The following is an 18,841-nucleotide window of genomic DNA, read 5'->3' as shown; positions in this document are numbered from 1 at the left end:
TTTAAAAGCATTTAGGAATTATAGATACAGGGAAATACCTAAGTGTTGAGGCTAGCTGCTAGAGACAAATATCTGGGATTTAAACCTTGGGGCCAGCTTCCAACTCAGCTGCCCTGGAATCCTGAAAGTTTGGGATGTTTGGATGTGTCTGCATGTCGGTCTTGTGCAGCAAACAGGATGGGGGAGCAGAGCAAAGCTGCTACATGGGTGCTGTTGTGGCTAGGGCATTCCTCCTGCACTGTGTGCAGTGCTTGTAGAGCCTCCTTGCTCCTTCTGGGCTGCCCTGGTGCTGGCCCTGAGTAGTGTGGTGTTTCTGGGCTGCCTTTCCTTCTGCAGTCACTCAGGGACCACAACCCTGAGCCATCTGGTGCCTTATATCTGTATCCACCACTGCTCTGCCCTGGGTGACTTTCTGAAGTGACAGGAAAGGAGAGCAGGGCACGTGCTCCAGCTGTGAGTGGTGTGAGTGACACTGGGCTGGAGCTCCATGAGCCTTGCCAGGGCTGTGCACCTCTGCCTGACACTGGGAGTGGAGTCATTGACTTAGGTATTGATTTACACCTCTGTGAATACACAAAAATCTCCATACTAATAAGGACTTTTGGAGATGACCCCCATCAATGTTCCATTTTTGGTTTCCATGCTGCTCCTTAGCTATCTCTTCAGACACTTCCAAGATTCCTTGGAGTATGTTATCCATCATTACAAATCAATGCTTCTCGTCCCTGTGGCAGATTTTTTAAGCCATGTAGTTACATGTACAGATATCACTGGAATTTTGTGAGTATTCATATACATGCCAAAATATTGAGGAACATGCAGGTGCTTTTTGTGCTCTCACCCCCTATTTCCTTACTAGAGTTAGCTTGAAAATCTTTGTGAGAATTTACATCTTCAACCAACAAAACCATTTTCTGTAGAGGAGTGCCTTCCTCTAGGTGGCACTCCAAGATGTGTTTTTCTGTTTTGGCAGGGATAGATATTGCAGGAGTAAGAAGAAAACTTCTTTCTCTTCTTGTGAGCTCAAATCTGACAGTGCTGGATTAGTTGTTCAGTGGACAGAGCTTCTGGACAAGCTGGCAAAATTTTCTTATGGCCATATAAGCCTCATGTGGATTAAGGTTTGGCTTATAAAAGAAAAATAGATGCTTAGGAGAGTGCTCTTCTATTTTCTCTACTGATACCACTTTTGGCTTCCTTTATGTGTGGGGGAGGTGGGTGGGGAGTTTGCAATTAAGACAATGAACTGGATCTAAGAGGAACTTGAGATTATTTCCCTGGTTTCTTGTGAGACTTTTGAAGCCCCTTCATACCTTGATTCTTATCTACTTGTTTTCTATTAGAAAGGTAGACTATCATGTAAATTATAAGCAGGCTTTGAGTCTCAGTTCTTTTCCATTTATGAAACAGGGTTAATAATAGCCCTTATCCATTCATTTGTTACTTGTCTCTTTCATTTAGATTGTGATTTCTTCAAGCTAAGGACTGTACCAAACCTAAGCTGGGCCTCCAGTGGTATCCATTAGCATCATGCTTGGACTGATTGGTTATTAGGAAAAGGTTCTTCACCCAGTGGGTGGCTGGCCACTGGAAATGACTCCCCAGGGAAGTTGTCACATTAAGAAGCATTTGAACTACACTCGTGGACATGTGGTGTGATTCTTGGGGTTTTCCTGTGTAGAGCCAGGAATTGGACTTTGCGGGTCCTTTCTGACTCAGAATATTCTATGATTTTCCAGTCTGATTGCAGACTGTTCAGATTTTTGTCAGTATTGGTGTATTCCTGTCTAGAAAAAAGTCACTAGTTTGGCTCTTGAGCATGGATACTCTCCTCTGATCAGCTCATCCCATGTACCTGTGTTGTGAGGGAGTACAAGGTGAGTGAACTGGCCCTGCTTTACCAGAGTGGCTTTCAGGAGGGACTGCTGCACTGCTCTCCCAGTAGGATCATCTCTGAAAGCTCTTGGTTTGGTGCAGTGCCTTGTGGCTACAGCACTGCTGACAGCAATGCAGACGACAGCAAGACAGAACCTAGCTGGCTCCATGGGTTATGACTACTGACAGGGCCACAAAGTCACCTGGCTTCACACATTGGACACCAGCTTGTTCCAAAAGCTTTAGTACTATCTGTTCTCATTTCTCCCTGCCATTGCCCAGGATTTTCCTTTCCCAGCTGTTCCAGAGAAAACATACCTTTGTTGCTTTCATCCAGGTACTGAGAAAACATTTCATCCACCATTTATGCCATATCAGTCATGAATATCCCCATAATCCCTAAAGGATAGCTGTTGGGTCATGGGCACTGACTCATAGACCTCTGCAGAGGGCCAGGAAAGTTGGCTTTAGTTGCAAGGTAGATTGTGGTGGTGCAACTTCCTGAGGAGGGGAAGTGGAGAGGGAGGGGCCAATTCTTTCTTCCTGGTATCCAGTGATAGGATGTGTGGGAATAGTTGAAACCTGTGTTGGGGGAGGTTCAGACTTGGCCACAGTGACCACGAAGAAATTGAGTTTAAAATCTCTTTTGACAGGAGGAAAAGGGACAGCAAAACTTCAGTTCTGGACAGGAGGAGAGCTGACTTCAGGTTGCTCAGGGAACTAGTGAGTAAAGTCCCCTGGGAAAATGTTTTTGTGTTTGAGGGGATTGTTCTGCTCTGCTCTGCACTGGGGCAGCCTCACCTGGAGTCCTGTGAGCAGTTTTGGGTGCCACAATAAAAGACTTTAGAGAGCATCCAAAGGAGGCCACAAGGATGGTGAAGGGTCTGGATGGGAAGCTATATGAGGAGTGGGTGAGGTCACTTGGTCTGTTTAGCCTGGAGGAGACTGAGGGCAGAGCTCACTGGGATCTTCAACCCCCTCATGAGGGCCAATGGAGGGGAAGGTACCAATTTCTTCACTCTCATGGCCAGTGTCAGGACCTGAGGAAATGGCTGGAGCTGAGTCATGAGGGGTTTAGGATGTATGTTAGGAAAAGGTTTCTCACCTAAAGGGTGTTTGAGCACTGGAACAGGCTCCCCAGGGTAGTGGTCACAGCCCCAAGTCTGACAGAGTTCAAAAAGCCTTTGGACAGTGCTCTCAGGCACATGGTGTGAGTCTTGGGGTGTCCTATGCAGAGCTGGGAGCGGGATTCAAGGATCCTGACAGGTCCCTTCCAACTCAACATATTCTATGATTCGGTTTGGGATTGTAATGAGTGAAAAGTCTCCATTACCCCTATATTTTGGAACTGTGCTGTCGTTAATCATCCACCTCAGCAGACAGTGAAGTACATGCAAACTTCTGCAAATTTAAGCTGGCATTTTCAGAATCAGAAATGTCAGTAACTCACACTACTCAAGTTATTATTCGTATGGTGAGTTTATTGTGAATTGAGAATACAGAGTGTTTTAATGGTACATGTGAAGGCTGTCACATATGCACTCTGGTTTTCACTGTGCACTTGAGAGAAGCATTAATATAAACAAAGAAGCAAATAATTATATACACCTCCTTTCCCAGAAAATCTCTGAAGCAATTCCACCAGTGTGGCAGATCATTCAAAGCATTAAACTATCCCATAAGTATATACATTAAAATTTATTTATCCACATTTGAATAATATTCTTTGTAAGCATGTTTTATTCTGGTATCTTACAAACATGATTTAGTTACATGTTTTTTGGTCTTGGAATTAATCTGTTGGTTTTTGCTGTTTTTTTTTTTTAATTATTGCAAGTCTAACTATGACCCACCACAATAATAAAAAAATGAGAGGAGAGGAAGAGGCAAAGCATTAGTCTCTCTACACTAGTATTTAATTCTTATTTTGTATTTTAGAATGTTTGTGGAATATACATACTACCTTAGCTGAAATAAAGAAAAACATTTTAATAACAAAGCAAAGTAGATCAAAAAAGTCCAAAATCTAAACAGGTAAGTATAGTTCTCATAGTACTAGTTTATAACCCGTTCTAGAAATAATCTGTAATCTAAATATAACTGGTGTGTTTTGAGAAGCCTATTTAACAAGTCTTTTGCTGTCCTTGAGGCTTTCAATGATTTACTTTCATGGTTCAGGTATCTACTCAGACTTTGCTCACAGACTCATGGGCTCCTCTGTGCCTGTCATAATTGTTGCCTTTGGGGTAGATTTGGAGAAATCACTATTTTTATTAGTGTACAATCTAGTACATCTATGTAATTGAAAATTTAAATGTGGTGAATTCTGTTCAAGTTTTCATGAAACCAGCTTTGGGGTTTAATTTTCAGTTAGTAGAAAATTAAGAAAACGTTCTCTTCTGTACATATGGATGATTCTGTTTTCATTGAGGATTGAGAAAATACAACTTCATTTGGTTTTATCTCCAACAATATTAGATTTACTATCTTTTTCTTCCTCCAACAAGATTAGTTCAGTTCTTGCTGAAGATGTCACAATAGATGAGGCCCCGTCAATTTCAGCTTTTTCACCCTCTCCTATTTCTTTAGGTGATAAGCTTTCTTGCGCATCAAAAAACACATCTGGTTTATCTGTTGGGCTGTCTTCATCTGAGAGGCTCCCCTCTTTATGACCCACCTCTTCTTTGTCAACTGACTTAGCCTTTTTGGAAGGAGATGTGAAACCAAGCTTGGGAAGTCTAAACCATCCAGCTTTTTCAGCCTGCTTAGAGGAATCATCTGATGTGTCAGCAGGTTTCACATCTTCTGGAACTGATTTTTTTATTTCTGGTTTTGCATCTGTGCTTGTTTCATCCCCAGAAGATGAAAAGCCAATACTTGGAAGCCAAAATTTGAATCTTCCAGGAGATCTTTTACTATCAGTCTTTTCTTTCTCATTGGTTATGTCTTTTTCTTCACCTTCCACTGCTTCAACTACATCTTCATCTTCAGAGAGAGGAGCTGCTGTTATTCCCTCTGGTGATTTTTCAGGAAAACACTCTTCAAGTTTACTGGAACACTTTACTTCAGCAGCAGATGTTTTTAACTTTGTCAAACTTACTTTTCCTCTAGATTCTTCAGACTCATGGTGTGGTTTGTCAGATAGTTTAAGCTCAGCACTGGCAGTTCTCTGTGCTGCCACTCCGAGGCTTTCACCAGCACCTGTAGGTTTTCTCACTGATGAACCTCCTGTCGGAGATGGCTGCTGGACCAGCACTTCTAAATCACTGTGTGATTCAGGCAACTTCGTCTTGAGCAATGAGAATCCCAAAGTAGCAGTTTTGACCTCTGATGACAGAATCTCTGATTCTTTCAGTATTTCAGTAGTGTAAATCTCACACCTTTCAATAGCAACATGTTCAGGTTCTACTTTCTCACTTACTTCTTGGCCCTCTATATGAGACCAATGAATGTCTTGCCCTGCACTTGAGAGTGAGGACTCTATGGTAGCTGTCATTTGTGCTGTTTTAATGTCAGGTTCAGTCAGCGTAACAATTTTGCTTTTTGCTTTTTGAATACCCCCCTCTAGAGCTCCTGGTGTTTCTTTGGGGATAGCAGAGCTTGCTTGCAGTTGCACTACTTCAATGTCAGTACTACAGCCCTTTGGATCTGTTTCCACTTTTGACAGTAAAACATCAGCTTCAATTGGGAGAGTTCTGAAAGTGAATCTTGGTATTTTTAGTTTGGGAATTCTTACACTTACTTCTGGGACACCTTGTGTTTGGTCCATTGTTTCCCCTGTTACTCTGGCAGATGCTTCCGTATGATCTTGAGCTGGACTTTTCAGGGCAATAGATCCTTCTGGTTTTCTTAACTGCATTTCTGCTGTGCCTATTCCACTTTTAGGTGCTGAATCAGCTTCTGACTTTGGAAAATTGGTATCATCTTCAAACCCCTTGATTTCTGAATGCAACATTCCAAACTTTGGAATCTTAAACTTGTATGCTTTAATTTTACTCGTTTCTGCTCTGTCTTCTACTTGCACTTCCACTCCTGCAGACACATCCTTTTCAACACTTTTCACTTGAAATTTCATTTCAGGTTCTACTCTAGTAATTTTAACATCTGTCTTCACTGTCGGGACTTCTACCTTTAGATCTTCCAGCTTAGCAGTAACATAAGTACCATCTTCTGATCCTTTTGTAGTAAACGAAGTCTTCTTTAATTGACTTTCTTCACAGTCTTTTCCTATGATTTTCACCTCACCCTTTATCTTTCCCTTTTTACTTGCTGCCTCTTTATTTTGAATATCTAGCTCTTCCTTTGGAAGACTGACATGTATTTTCTTCTGTGTTTCATCCAGAGTAATTTCAGTTGATGATGGTTTGCCTCCTAATCCTGATGTCTCTAACTTCATGGAACTTTCTACCTTTGGGACTTCTATGTCCTGTGATTTGCCTTTATGCTCTGGAAAAGTCAGAGTACATGTAGGAAACCTATTTGTTGAACTCTTGTGTTTGTCAGTTTCTGAAGCACTTGCGTGTGATTTAGACAACTCTGCTGCAGACACTGTGATATCTGAAGTATGTCCTTCAGCACTGCACTTAACTACGTCTTCGTAAGTTTCAGTTTTTGGAATATTCACTCTACTATCTGTTCTTTCTGTGGATAATGAAATATCTCCTTCCATCTTTGGCAAGCTAACATCAGAACTCTTCACAGAATCTGCTAATTTTTGAATCCCCTCTTTTCCAATAGTAATTTCAGCAACTGCATGTGGTAATGAGAAGGTACTTTCAGGAATACTTGTTTCAGTTTGTATTTTTGCAGAAGGAATAGTTTCCTGAGCTTTTCCCATATTTTTTTCAATATCAGCATCACTTTTTTTTTCCTTTAAGGATGACCTGCCAAATGCAGGTATTCTGAATTTTGGCATTTTGAACCATCCCTGATGTTCTTCAGTCTGAACTTCTCCAGCTTTTATTTCATGTTCTTTTAATTTGATTTCCTTTTCCTCAAAACTCTCACTAACTCCCTCTGTCTTTGGTTTAGACACTGACTGGGTGCTTATGTCTACCTTTGTATCTTCAATGGCACCCATCAGAGCTTGGGGTGTTTTTATCTTATCATCAACTAGTCCAGGATCTGCCATATCAGGTGTAGGTTCTGACTGTGGAACTCCCACAGCAATGTCAGCAATTTCATTTGTCGTTTTTAGCTGGGGTAGCTCAGCTTCTATAGTTGGAGAGCTGATCTCTGTCTCTGGGCCTTTCCCTTTTATTAGGGAGATTCCAAACTTTGGCTTCTGGAATTTGGGCATTTTAATCTTCCCTTCAGGACCTTCCAATTTCACTTGTCTTCCATCCACAACTGATGAGCTTTCTGTTAATATATCAGGGCTCTTCAAATTAACTGAAGCTTCTCCTTTGGGGAGCTTAATACCTGTTTTTTGAATGCTATATTCATTGGTAGAACTTAAGTCAAGCTGTTGAAAACTCCCCTCTGAGGGAGTCAAAGAAGCATCAATCTTTGCTGAGCTGACTGTCATTTCACTTTTAGAGGCTTCAGTTTCAATTCTGGAAAACTCCGGAGTGTGGACTTTAGTGTCAGCCAGTTTTATGCTTATTTGTGCCCCTTCTATGGTCCATTCAGGATGACTTTTTTCTATATCAGGTATCTTAATTGAATCATCGCCCTCTATTTCTGTTTTAGGAAGATGAGCATCAGCTTCAACTTTTGGTGAACGAGACTGAGATTTTGGAACCTTGATCTTGGAGAGTGAAATTTTAGGCATGACAAATTGAGGCTTTTTAATTGGACTTTTTTGTTCAGCTTTTCCTGCAGATATTTCCAGATCAAGGTCTGGCCCACTACCATGATCATCAGTTGCAGTTCCTTTCATTTCTGTGTCTATTCTGCTTGACATGACAGCAAGCTTTTGGTCTTCCAAATCTCCTCCAGAATCTGATTTAACACTTGCTTCCTTCTTTGGTGACCAACTGAAGGATGGAAGTTTGAATTTTGGCATTTTGAAATGTCCTTCTTTCTCCTCTCCATCTCCATCTTGCTTTATTTCCCCCTTGATTTTTACTGCTGCATCTGAATCCTGAATATCACTATCTGTTTTTGGAATAGAAATGTCAGCTGATGGGAGGTGAGCATCAACCTCTGATGCCTTACTGTCAGTTTTGGTCATTTTGACTTCAGGGCTGTAAGTCTCTGTTCCAGTGCCACATTCCACCTCCAAGTTTGGTGCTTCAACAGCAATGTCAGATATTTCTACTGTTGCTTTTAGTTGGGGAACCTTGATTTCTGATTTAGATTGGCCAACATCCTTTTCTGACCCTTTCCCTTTAGAAAGTGTAATTCCTACCTTTGGCATTTGGAATTTAGACATTTTTGTTTTCACTTCAGAACCTTCAGCTTTTATCTCTACATCACCCACAGCAATTTCACTTGATGTTCTTTCAACACTTTTGTCAGGACTCTTCACCTCAAGCGAACCTTCAGTTATCATCTTAATATCTGAGGTGGAGAGGCTGGCATCAGCAGCAGCTGATTTCAGTGTAAACCCATCTTCTTCACAGGTAGGAAGTGTGACCTCACCTGTAGGCATGCTAATATCCATCTCTATTTTGGGAGCTTTGGCTTCTGGTTTGGAAAATTCCAAAGTTGGGACTGTAACTTTTGGAACTTTTATGCCCAGTCCTGCCCCTTCTCCACTACTCCCTTTCTCAGATTTCTGAACAGAAACAACTTCTTTTTCTTGTTTGGGTCCAGAAACATCAGTTTCCAGGATGGGCAGAGAGACTTGGACTTTCTGACCCTTAATTTTAGGGAATGAGATCTTTGGCATGGTAAATTGGGACTTCTTGGTTTTGACCTTTTCACCATCTTTTTCTGCTGTATCAAATTCTGCATGGAGGTATTGATTCTCAGGAGTAGGAAAAGTTAATTCAGATCCTGTGTCTCCAGATAAAGTAGACAAAGTGGGTCCTTCCAGATGTTCCTCAACGTGAGAAGGAGCAATAGCTTCTTTCTTTGGTGACCACCTAAATGAAGGTAGTTTGAATTTTGATGATTTAAATTTGTTTTCCTTCTCCTCAGTACCCTTCTCTCCTGAAACTACTTCCTGCTCTGCCTTGCACTCTAAATCTGAGCCATGGATTTCTGCTTCTAATTTTGGCAAGGTAACCTCCATTGGTGAGAAATTTGGATCCATTGTTGGTGCATCCAGAACAACTTCAAGTGAAGGCTTATGCAACTTTACACCAAGTTGGGCATCAGAGATTTGAGCTGGTTTTTCAGTATCAGGATCAGTCATATCAGATGTTATCCTTCCCTTGGAAATTTCAGATTCCATGTTGGAAACAATGTCACTTTCAGATGCTTTTCCCTTAGATCGAATTCTGAATTTAGGTTTTCGGAATTTAGGAATTTTAACTGTGATCTCTGTGTCAACCAAAGATATTTCAGCAGATGTTGTTTTACCTTCTAGCTTTGGACCTCCTTGCTCCTCAGAACCATCTTCACTTAAAATTTCAAAATCCGAAAGATTTTCATCAACAGGAGATGCTGTTTTTGATTGAGATTCTGTTAGATTAATTTGGTATTTAGTAAGAGTAATATCCCCTTTATGTAATGAGGACTCCACATCAATTTTAGAGGAACTCACTTCAGCTTTAGAGAAACCAATGCTAGGAACTCTGAATTTGGTACTTTTAGAGACACTATCACCCTTAATGTCAGAAAAAGGTTTAGATCCAACACTCTCTGAAGGAAGTGAAGTGTCCTCTGTTGAAGAATAACAAAGAGTTTCTGAAACGGTAAGGTCAACTCCAGATTGGTTTTCTATATCAGGTTTGAAACTTTTAGACAGAGAAATTTTAGGCATTCTAAATAAAGAGCTTCTAGATTTACCCATTTCATCCTCTTTACTGGAGGAAAAATCCAGGGGAATGTCAAAAGTGGACGCTTGGACCTCAGATTCAGGAAAGGTCACATCCAATTCAGCAGCTCCCGCGGGCACCATCACTTGAGGCTCCTTGAGGCTGACGTCCACCTCGGCGGCCACAGTGCCCTTGGCCTCTCTGCTGCTGGACCAGCCAAAGGAAGGCATGCCGAACTTGGGCATCTTGAACTTGCTGTCCTTGGTCTTGGCGGCCTCCTTCTCTGGGGCTTTGACTTCCCCTTCCAGGCCGAGGGAGGCCTCGGGTGCCTGCAGGTCGACGCTGGCCTCCGGAAGGGTGACGTCGACGGAGGGCAGGCTGATGTCCACCTTGGGAGCTTTGATATCAGCTTTTGGCATTTTGAGGGAGGGCTTCTCCAGCTTCCAGCCGGCGCCTTCGGTCTTGGCACCAGGGACGTCGGCTTTGAGGCCCAGCGCGGGGCCCTCCCCTGCGGCTGTCACGGTGGCGGAGGGGAGGTCGAGCTCTGCGCTGGGCAGGCTGACCTCAGCTGCGGGCGCTTCGGCCTTGGGGGAGGACACTGCGAATTTGGGCTTGTCGAACTTGGGCATCTTGAGCTTGCCTTTGAGGCCCGTGCCTTCCAGCTCGAGCTTGCCTTCGGCGGAGGGGGCTTTGAGGTCTATGTCGGGCGCCTGGAGCTCGAGGGAGCCTTCGACGGAGGGCAGCTTGACGTCGGGGGCCGCGATGCTGACGTCGGCGTCGCCGGCCTTGAGCTCTGCCTGCGGGAGGCTGACATCTGCATCCAGTTTGGGAGCCTTGATGGTGGGCTTGGAGAAGACCACGCTGGGCACCTTGACTTTGGGCATGTGTATTTTCATGCCGCCGCCCTCAGGTTTTCCAGCGGCCACCTCCAGGCTGGCTTCGGCCTCGGGGCCCTGCAGGGCGACTTCGCCCTCCTGGCCTTTGGGCAGCGAGACGTCGGCCTTGGGCAGGCTGACCTGGGCGTGGGGAGCTTTGACTTTGGGCAGCTTGACGCTGGGCATCTTGACGTCGGGCATCTTGAATCGGCCTTTCTCGCCCTCTGCTGCTACGCCGGCCGTCTCGACGGTCACCTCCACGCCGGGCACTTGGATCTCGGCCTCGGGCAGGGTCACGTCCACTTCGGCGGCTCCCGAGGGCACCGTCACTTGAGGCTCCTTGAGGCTGACGTCCACGTCGGCGGCCACAGTGCCCTTGGCATCTCTGCTGCTGGACCAGCCAAAGGAAGGCATGCCGAACTTGGGCATCTTGAACTTGCTGTCCTTGGTCTTGGCGGCCTCCTTCTCTGGGGCTTTGACTTCCCCTTCCAGGCTGAGGGAGGCCTCGGGTGCCTGCAGGTCGACGCTGGCCTCCGGAAGGGTGACGTCGACGGAGGGCAGGCTGATGTCCACCTTGGGAGCTTTGATATCAGCTTTTGGCATTTTGAGGGAGGGCTTCTCCAGCTTCCAGCCGGCGCCTTCGGTCTTGGCACCAGGGACGTCGGCTTTGAGGCCCAGCGCGGGGCCCTCCCCTGCGGCTGTCACGGTGGCGGAGGGGAGGTCGAGCTCTGCGCTGGGCAGGCTGACCTCAGCTGCGGGCGCTTCGGCCTTGGGGGAGGACACTGCGAATTTGGGCTTGTCGAACTTGGGCATCTTGAGCTTGCCTTTGAGGCCCGTGCCTTCCAGCTCGAGCTTGCCTTCGGCGGAGGGGGCTTTGAGGTCTATGTCGGGCGCCTGGAGCTCGAGGGAGCCTTCGACGGAGGGCAGCTTGACGTCGGGGGCCGCGATGCTGACGTCGGCGTCGCCGGCCTTGAGCTCTGCCTGCGGGAGGCTGACATCTGCATCCAGTTTGGGAGCCTTGATGGTGGGCTTGGAGAAGACCACGCTGGGCACCTTGACTTTGGGCATGTGTATTTTCATGCCGCCGCCCTCAGGTTTTCCAGCGGCCACCTCCAGGCTGGCTTCGGCCTCGGGGCCCTGCAGGGCGACTTCGCCCTCCTGGCCTTTGGGCAGCGAGACGTCGGCCTTGGGCAGGCTGACCTGGGCGTGGGGAGCTTTGACTTTGGGCAGCTTGACGCTGGGCATCTTGACGTCGGGCATCTTGAATCGGCCTTTCTCGCCCTCTGCTGCTACGCCGGCCGTCTCGACGGTCACCTCCACGCCGGGCACTTGGATCTCGGCCTCGGGCAGGGTCACGTCCACTTCGGCGGCTCCCGAGGGCACCGTCACTTGAGGCTCCTTGAGGCTGACGTCCACCTCGGCGGCCACAGTGCCCTTGGCCTCTCTGCTGCTGGACCAGCCAAAGGAAGGCATGCCGAACTTGGGCATCTTGAACTTGCTGTCCTTGGTCTTGGCGGCCTCCTTCTCTGGGGCTTTGACTTCCCCTTCCAGGCTGAGGGAGGCCTCGGGTGCCTGCAGGTCGACGCTGGCCTCCGGAAGGGTGACGTCGACGGAGGGCAGGCTGATGTCCACCTTGGGAGCTTTGATATCAGCTTTTGGCATTTTGAGGGAGGGCTTCTCCAGCTTCCAGCCGGCGCCTTCGGTCTTGGCACCAGGGACGTCGGCTTTGAGGCCCAGCGCGGGGCCCTCCCCTGCGGCTGTCACGGTGGCGGAGGGGAGGTCGAGCTCTGCGCTGGGCAGGCTGACCTCAGCTGCGGGCGCTTCGGCCTTGGGGGAGGACACTGCGAATTTGGGCTTGTCGAACTTGGGCATCTTGAGCTTGCCTTTGAGGCCCGTGCCTTCCAGCTCGAGCTTGCCTTCGGCGGAGGGGGCTTTGAGGTCTATGTCGGGCGCCTGGAGCTCGAGGGAGCCTTCGACGGAGGGCAGCTTGACGTCGGGGGCCGCGATGCTGACGTCGGCGTCGCCGGCCTTGAGCTCTGCCTGCGGGAGGCTGACATCTGCATCCAGTTTGGGAGCCTTGATGGTGGGCTTGGAGAAGACCACGCTGGGCACCTTGACTTTGGGCATGTGTATTTTCATGCCGCCGCCCTCAGGTTTTCCAGCGGCCACCTCCAGGCTGGCTTCGGCCTCGGGGCCCTGCAGGGCGACTTCGCCCTCCTGGCCTTTGGGCAGCGAGACGTCGGCCTTGGGCAGGCTGACCTGGGCGTGGGGAGCTTTGACTTTGGGCAGCTTGACGCTGGGCATCTTGACGTCGGGCATCTTGAATCGGCCTTTCTCGCCCTCTGCTGCTACGCCGGCCGTCTCGACGGTCACCTCCACGCCGGGCACTTGGATCTCGGCCTCGGGCAGGGTCACGTCCACTTCGGCGGCTCCCGAGGGCACCGTCACTTGAGGCTCCTTGAGGCTGACGTCCACCTCGGCGGCCACAGTGCCCTTGGCCTCTCTGCTGCTGGACCAGCCAAAGGAAGGCATGCCGAACTTGGGCATCTTGAACTTGCTGTCCTTGGTCTTGGCGGCCTCCTTCTCTGGGGCTTTGACTTCCCCTTCCAGGCTGAGGGAGGCCTCGGGTGCCTGCAGGTCGACGCTGGCCTCCGGAAGGGTGACGTCGACGGAGGGCAGGCTGATGTCCACCTTGGGAGCTTTGATATCAGCTTTTGGCATTTTGAGGGAGGGCTTCTCCAGCTTCCAGCCGGCGCCTTCGGTCTTGGCACCAGGGACGTCGGCTTTGAGGCCCAGCGCGGGGCCCTCCCCTGCGGCTGTCACGGTGGCGGAGGGGAGGTCGAGCTCTGCGCTGGGCAGGCTGACCTCAGCTGCGGGCGCTTCGGCCTTGGGGGAGGACACTGCGAATTTGGGCTTGTCGAACTTGGGCATCTTGAGCTTGCCTTTGAGGCCCGTGCCTTCCAGCTCGAGCTTGCCTTCGGCGGAGGGGGCTTTGAGGTCTATGTCGGGCGCCTGGAGCTCGAGGGAGCCTTCGACGGAGGGCAGCTTGACGTCGGGGGCCGCGATGCTGACGTCGGCGTCGCCGGCCTTGAGCTCTGCCTGCGGGAGGCTGACATCTGCATCCAGTTTGGGAGCCTTGATGGTGGGCTTGGAGAAGACCACGCTGGGCACCTTGACTTTGGGCATGTGTATTTTCATGCCGCCGCCCTCAGGTTTTCCAGCGGCCACCTCCAGGCTGGCTTCGGCCTCGGGGCCCTGCAGGGCGACTTCGCCCTCCTGGCCTTTGGGCAGCGAGACGTCAGCCTTGGGCAGGCTGACCTGGGCGTGGGGAGCTTTGACTTTGGGCAGCTTGACGCTGGGCATCTTGACGTCGGGCATCTTGAATCGGCCTTTCTCGCCCTCTGCTGCTACGCCGGCCGTCTCGACGGTCACCTCCACGCCGGGCACTTGGATCTCGGCCTCGGGCAGGGTCACGTCCACTTCGGCGGCTCCCGAGGGCACCGTCACTTGAGGCTCCTTGAGGCTGACGTCCACGTCGGCGGCCACAGTGCCCTTGGCCTCTCTGCTGCTGGACCAGCCAAAGGAAGGCATGCCGAACTTGGGCATCTTGAACTTGCTGTCCTTGGTCTTGGCGGCCTCCTTCTCTGGGGCTTTGACTTCCCCTTCCAGGCTGAGGGAGGCCTCGGGTGCCTGCAGGTCGACGCTGGCCTCCGGAAGGGTGACGTCGACGGAGGGCAGGCTGATGTCCACCTTGGGAGCTTTGATATCAGCTTTTGGCATTTTGAGGGAGGGCTTCTCCAGCTTCCAGCCGGCGCCTTCGGTCTTGGCACCAGGGACGTCGGCTTTGAGGCCCAGCGCGGGGCCCTCCCCTGCGGCTGTCACGGTGGCGGAGGGGAGGTCGAGCTCTGCGCTGGGCAGGCTGACCTCAGCTGCGGGCGCTTCGGCCTTGGGGGAGGACACTGCGAATTTGGGCTTGTCGAACTTGGGCATCTTGAGCTTGCCTTTGAGGCCCGTGCCTTCCAGCTCGAGCTTGCCTTCGGCGGAGGGGGCTTTGAGGTCTATGTCGGGCGCCTGGAGCTCGAGGGAGCCTTCGACGGAGGGCAGCTTGACGTCGGGGGCCGCGATGCTGACGTCGGCGTCGCCGGCCTTGAGCTCTGCCTGCGGGAGGCTGACATCTGCATCCAGTTTGGGAGCCTTGATGGTGGGCTTGGAGAAGACCACGCTGGGCACCTTGACTTTGGGCATGTGTATTTTCATGCCGCCGCCCTCAGGTTTTCCAGCGGCCACCTCCAGGCTGGCTTCGGCCTCGGGGCCCTGCAGGGCGACTTCGCCCTCCTGGCCTTTGGGCAGTGAGACGTCGGCCTTGGGCAGGCTGACCTGGGCGTGGGGAGCTTTGACTTTGGGCAGCTTGACGCTGGGCATCTTGACGTCGGGCATCTTGAATCGGCCTTTCTCGCCCTCTGCTGCTACGCCGGCCGTCTCGACGGTCACCTCCACGCCGGGCACTTGGATCTCGGCCTCGGGCAGGGTCACGTCCACTTCGGCGGCTCCCGAGGGCACCGTCACTTGAGGCTCCTTGAGGCTGACGTCCACCTCGGCGGCCACAGTGCCCTTGGCCTCTCTGCTGCTGGACCAGCCAAAGGAAGGCATGCCGAACTTGGGCATCTTGAACTTGCTGTCCTTGGTCTTGGCGGCCTCCTTCTCTGGGGCTTTGACTTCCCCTTCCAGGCTGAGGGAGGCCTCGGGTGCCTGCAGGTCGACGCTGGCCTCCGGAAGGGTGACGTCGACGGAGGGCAGGCTGATGTCCACCTTGGGAGCTTTGATATCAGCTTTTGGCATTTTGAGGGAGGGCTTCTCCAGCTTCCAGCCGGCGCCTTCGGTCTTGGCACCAGGGACGTCGGCTTTGAGGCCCAGCGCGGGGCCCTCCCCTGCGGCTGTCACGGTGGCGGAGGGGAGGTCGAGCTCTGCGCTGGGCAGGCTGACCTCAGCTGCGGGCGCTTCGGCCTTGGGGGAGGACACTGCGAATTTGGGCTTGTCGAACTTGGGCATCTTGAGCTTGCCTTTGAGGCCCGTGCCTTCCAGCTCGAGCTTGCCTTCGGCGGAGGGGGCTTTGAGGTCTATGTCGGGCGCCTGGAGCTCGAGGGAGCCTTCGACGGAGGGCAGCTTGACGTCGGGGGCCGCGATGCTGACGTCGGCATCGCCGGCCTTGAGCTCTGCCTGCGGGAGGCTGACATCTGCATCCAGTTTGGGAGCCTTGATGGTGGGCTTGGAGAAGACCACGCTGGGCACCTTGACTTTGGGCATGTGTATTTTCATGCCGCCGCCCTCAGGTTTTCCAGCGGCCACCTCCAGGCTGGCTTCGGCCTCGGGGCCCTGCAGGGCGACTTCGCCCTCCTGGCCTTTGGGCAGCGAGACGTCGGCCTTGGGCAGGCTGACCTGGGCGTGGGGAGCTTTGACTTTGGGCAGTTGACGCTGGGCATCTTGACGTCGGGCATCTTGAATCGGCCTTTCTCGCCCTCTGCTGCTACGCCCGGCCGTCTCGACGGTCACCTCCACGCCGGGCACTTGGATCTCGGCCTCGGGCAGGGTCACGTCCACTTCGGCGGCTCCCGAGGGCACCGTCACTTGAGGCTCCTTGAGGCTGACGTCCACCTCGGCGGCCACAGTGCCCTTGGCCTCTCTGCTGCTGGACCAGCCAAAGGAAGGCATGCCGAACTTGGGCATCTTGAACTTGCTGTCCTTGGTCTTGGCGGCCTCCTTCTCTGGGGCTTTGACTTCCCCTTCCAGGCTGAGGGAGGCCTCGGGTGCCTGCAGGTCGACGCTGGCCTCCGGAAGGGTGACGTCGACGGAGGGCAGGCTGATGTCCACCTTGGGAGCTTTGATATCAGCTTTTGGCATTTTGAGGGAGGGCTTCTCCAGCTTCCAGCCGGCGCCTTCGGTCTTGGCACCAGGGACGTCGGCTTTGAGGCCCAGCGCGGGGCCCTCCCCTGCGGCTGTCACGGTGGCGGAGGGGAGGTCGAGCTCTGCGCTGGGCAGGCTGACCTCAGCTGCGGGCGCTTCGGCCTTGGGGGAGGACACTGCGAATTTGGGCTTGTCGAACTTGGGCATCTTGAGCTTGCCTTTGAGGCCCGTGCCTTCCAGCTCGAGCTTGCCTTCGGCGGAGGGGGCTTTGAGGTCTATGTCGGGCGCCTGGAGCTCGAGGGAGCCTTCGACGGAGGGCAGCTTGACGTCGGGGGCCGCGATGCTGACGTCGGCATCGCCGGCCTTGAGCTCTGCCTGCGGGAGGCTGACATCTGCATCCAGTTTGGGAGCCTTGATTGGTGGGCTTGGAGAAGACCACGCTGGGCACCTTGACTTTGGGCATGTGTATTTTCATGCCGCCGCCCTCAGGTTTCCAGCGGCCACCTCCAGGCTGGCTTCGGCCTCGGGGCCCTGCAGGGCGACTTCGCCCTCCTGGCCTTTGGGCAGCGAGACGTCGGCCTTGGGCAGGCCTGACCTGGGCGTGGGGAGCTTTGACTTTGGGCAGCTTGACGCTGGGCATCTTGACGTCGGGCATCTTGAATCGGCCTTTTCTCGCCCTCTGCTGCTACGCCGGCCGTCTCGACGGTCACCTCCACGCCGGGCACTTGGATCTCGGCCTCGGGCAGGGTCACGTCCACTTCGGCGGCTCCCGAGGGCACCGTCACTTGAGGCTCCTTGAGGCTGACGTCCACCTCGGCGGCCACAGTGCCCTTGGCCTCTCTGCTGCTGGACCAGCCAAAGGAAGGCATGCCGAACTTGGGCATCTTGAACTTGCTGTCCTTGGTCTTGGCGGCCTCCTTCCTCTGGGGCTTTGACTTCCCCTTCCAGGCTGAGGGAGGCCTGGGTGCCTGCAGGTCGATGCTGGCCTCCGGAAAGGGTGACGTCGACGGAGGGCAGGCTTGATGTCCACCTTGGGAGCTTTGATATCAGCTTTTGGCATTTTGAGGGGAGGGCTTCTCCAGCTTCCAGCCGGCGCCTTCGGTCTTGGCACAGGGACGTCGGCTTTGAGGCCCACGCGGGGCCCTCCCCTGCGGCTGTCACGGTGGCGGAGGGGAGGTCGAGCTCTGCCGCTGGGCAGGCTGACCTCAGCTGCGGGCGCTTCGGCCCTTGGGGAGGACACTGCAAATTTGGGCTTGTCGAACTTTGGGCATCTTGAGCTTGCCTTTGAGGCCCGTGCCTTCCAGCTCGAGCTTGCCCTTCGGCGGAGGGGGCTTTGAGGTCTATGGTCGGGCGCCTGGAGCTCGAGGGAGCCCTTCGACGGGAGGGCAGCTTGACGTCGGGGGCCGCGATGCTGACGTCGGCGTCGCCGGCCTTGAGCTCTGCCTGCGGGAGGCTGACATCTGCATCCAGTTTGGAGCCTTGATGGTGGGCTTGGAGAAGACCACGCTGGGCACCTTGACTTTGGGCATGTGTTTTTCATGCCAGCCGCCCTCAGGTTTTCCAGCGGCCACCTCCAGGCTGGCTTCGGCCTCGGGGCCCTGCAGGGCGACTTCGCCCTCCTGGCCTTTGGGCAGCGAGACGTCGGCCTTGGGCAGGCTGACCTGGGCGTGGGGAGCTTTGACTTTGGGCAGCTTGACACTGGGCATCTTGAATCGGCCTTTCTCGCCCTCTGCTGCTACGCCCCCCGTCTCGACGGTCACCTCCACGCCGGGCACTTGGATCTCGGCCTCGGGCAGGGTCACGTCCACTTCGGCGGCTCCCGAGGGCACCGTCACTTGAGGCTCCTTGAGGCTGACGTCCACCTCGGCGGCCACAGTGCCCTTGGCCTCTCTGCTGCTGGACCAGCCAAAGGAAGGCATGCCGAACTTGGGCATCTTGAACTTGCTGTCCTTGGTCTTGGCGGCCTCCTTCTCTGGGGCTTTGACTTCCCCTTCCAGGCCGAGGGAGGCCTCGGGTGCCTGCAGGTCGACGCTGGCCTCCGGAAGGGTGACGTCGACGGAGGGCAGGCTTGATGTCCACCTTGGGAGCTTTGATATCAGCTTTTGGCATTTTGAGGGAGGGCTTCTCCAGCTTCCAGCCGGCGCCTTCGTCTTGGCACCAGGGACGTCGGCTTTGAGGCCCAGCGCGGGGCCCTCCCCTGCGGCTGTCACGGTGGCGGAGGGGAGGTCGAGCTCTGCGCTGGGCAGGCTGACCTCAGCTGCGGGCGCTTCGGCCTTGGGGGAGGACACTGCGAATTTGGGCTTGTCGAACTTGGGCATCTTT

The 18,841-nt window shown here is 52.6% G+C and overlaps 1 protein-coding gene across 1 annotated transcript in view; it reads right to left on the bottom strand.

The window, feature by feature from the left end:
* Positions 1 to 3,335: 3,335 nt before the first annotated feature.
* AHNAK2 (AHNAK nucleoprotein 2) overlaps positions 3,336 to 18,841 on the bottom strand; it is a 67,259-nt gene continuing 51,753 nt past the window's right edge. Inside the window, 6 exon segments of the mRNA XM_039552176.1 lie at positions 3,336 to 16,927; positions 16,929 to 17,003; positions 17,110 to 17,549; positions 17,874 to 18,588; positions 18,590 to 18,669; positions 18,672 to 18,840. Coding sequence (XP_039408110.1) covers positions 4,325 to 16,927; positions 16,929 to 17,003; positions 17,110 to 17,549; positions 17,874 to 18,588; positions 18,590 to 18,669; positions 18,672 to 18,840 — 14,082 coding nt within the window. The 3' untranslated portion in view covers positions 3,336 to 4,324.

This window comes from Corvus cornix, chromosome 5 (assembly GCF_000738735.6).
Source record: "Corvus cornix cornix isolate S_Up_H32 chromosome 5, ASM73873v5, whole genome shotgun sequence".
NCBI classification, from domain to species: Eukaryota; Metazoa; Chordata; class Aves; order Passeriformes; family Corvidae; genus Corvus; species Corvus cornix.
This window is presented reverse-complemented; position numbering and strand designations above follow the sequence as displayed.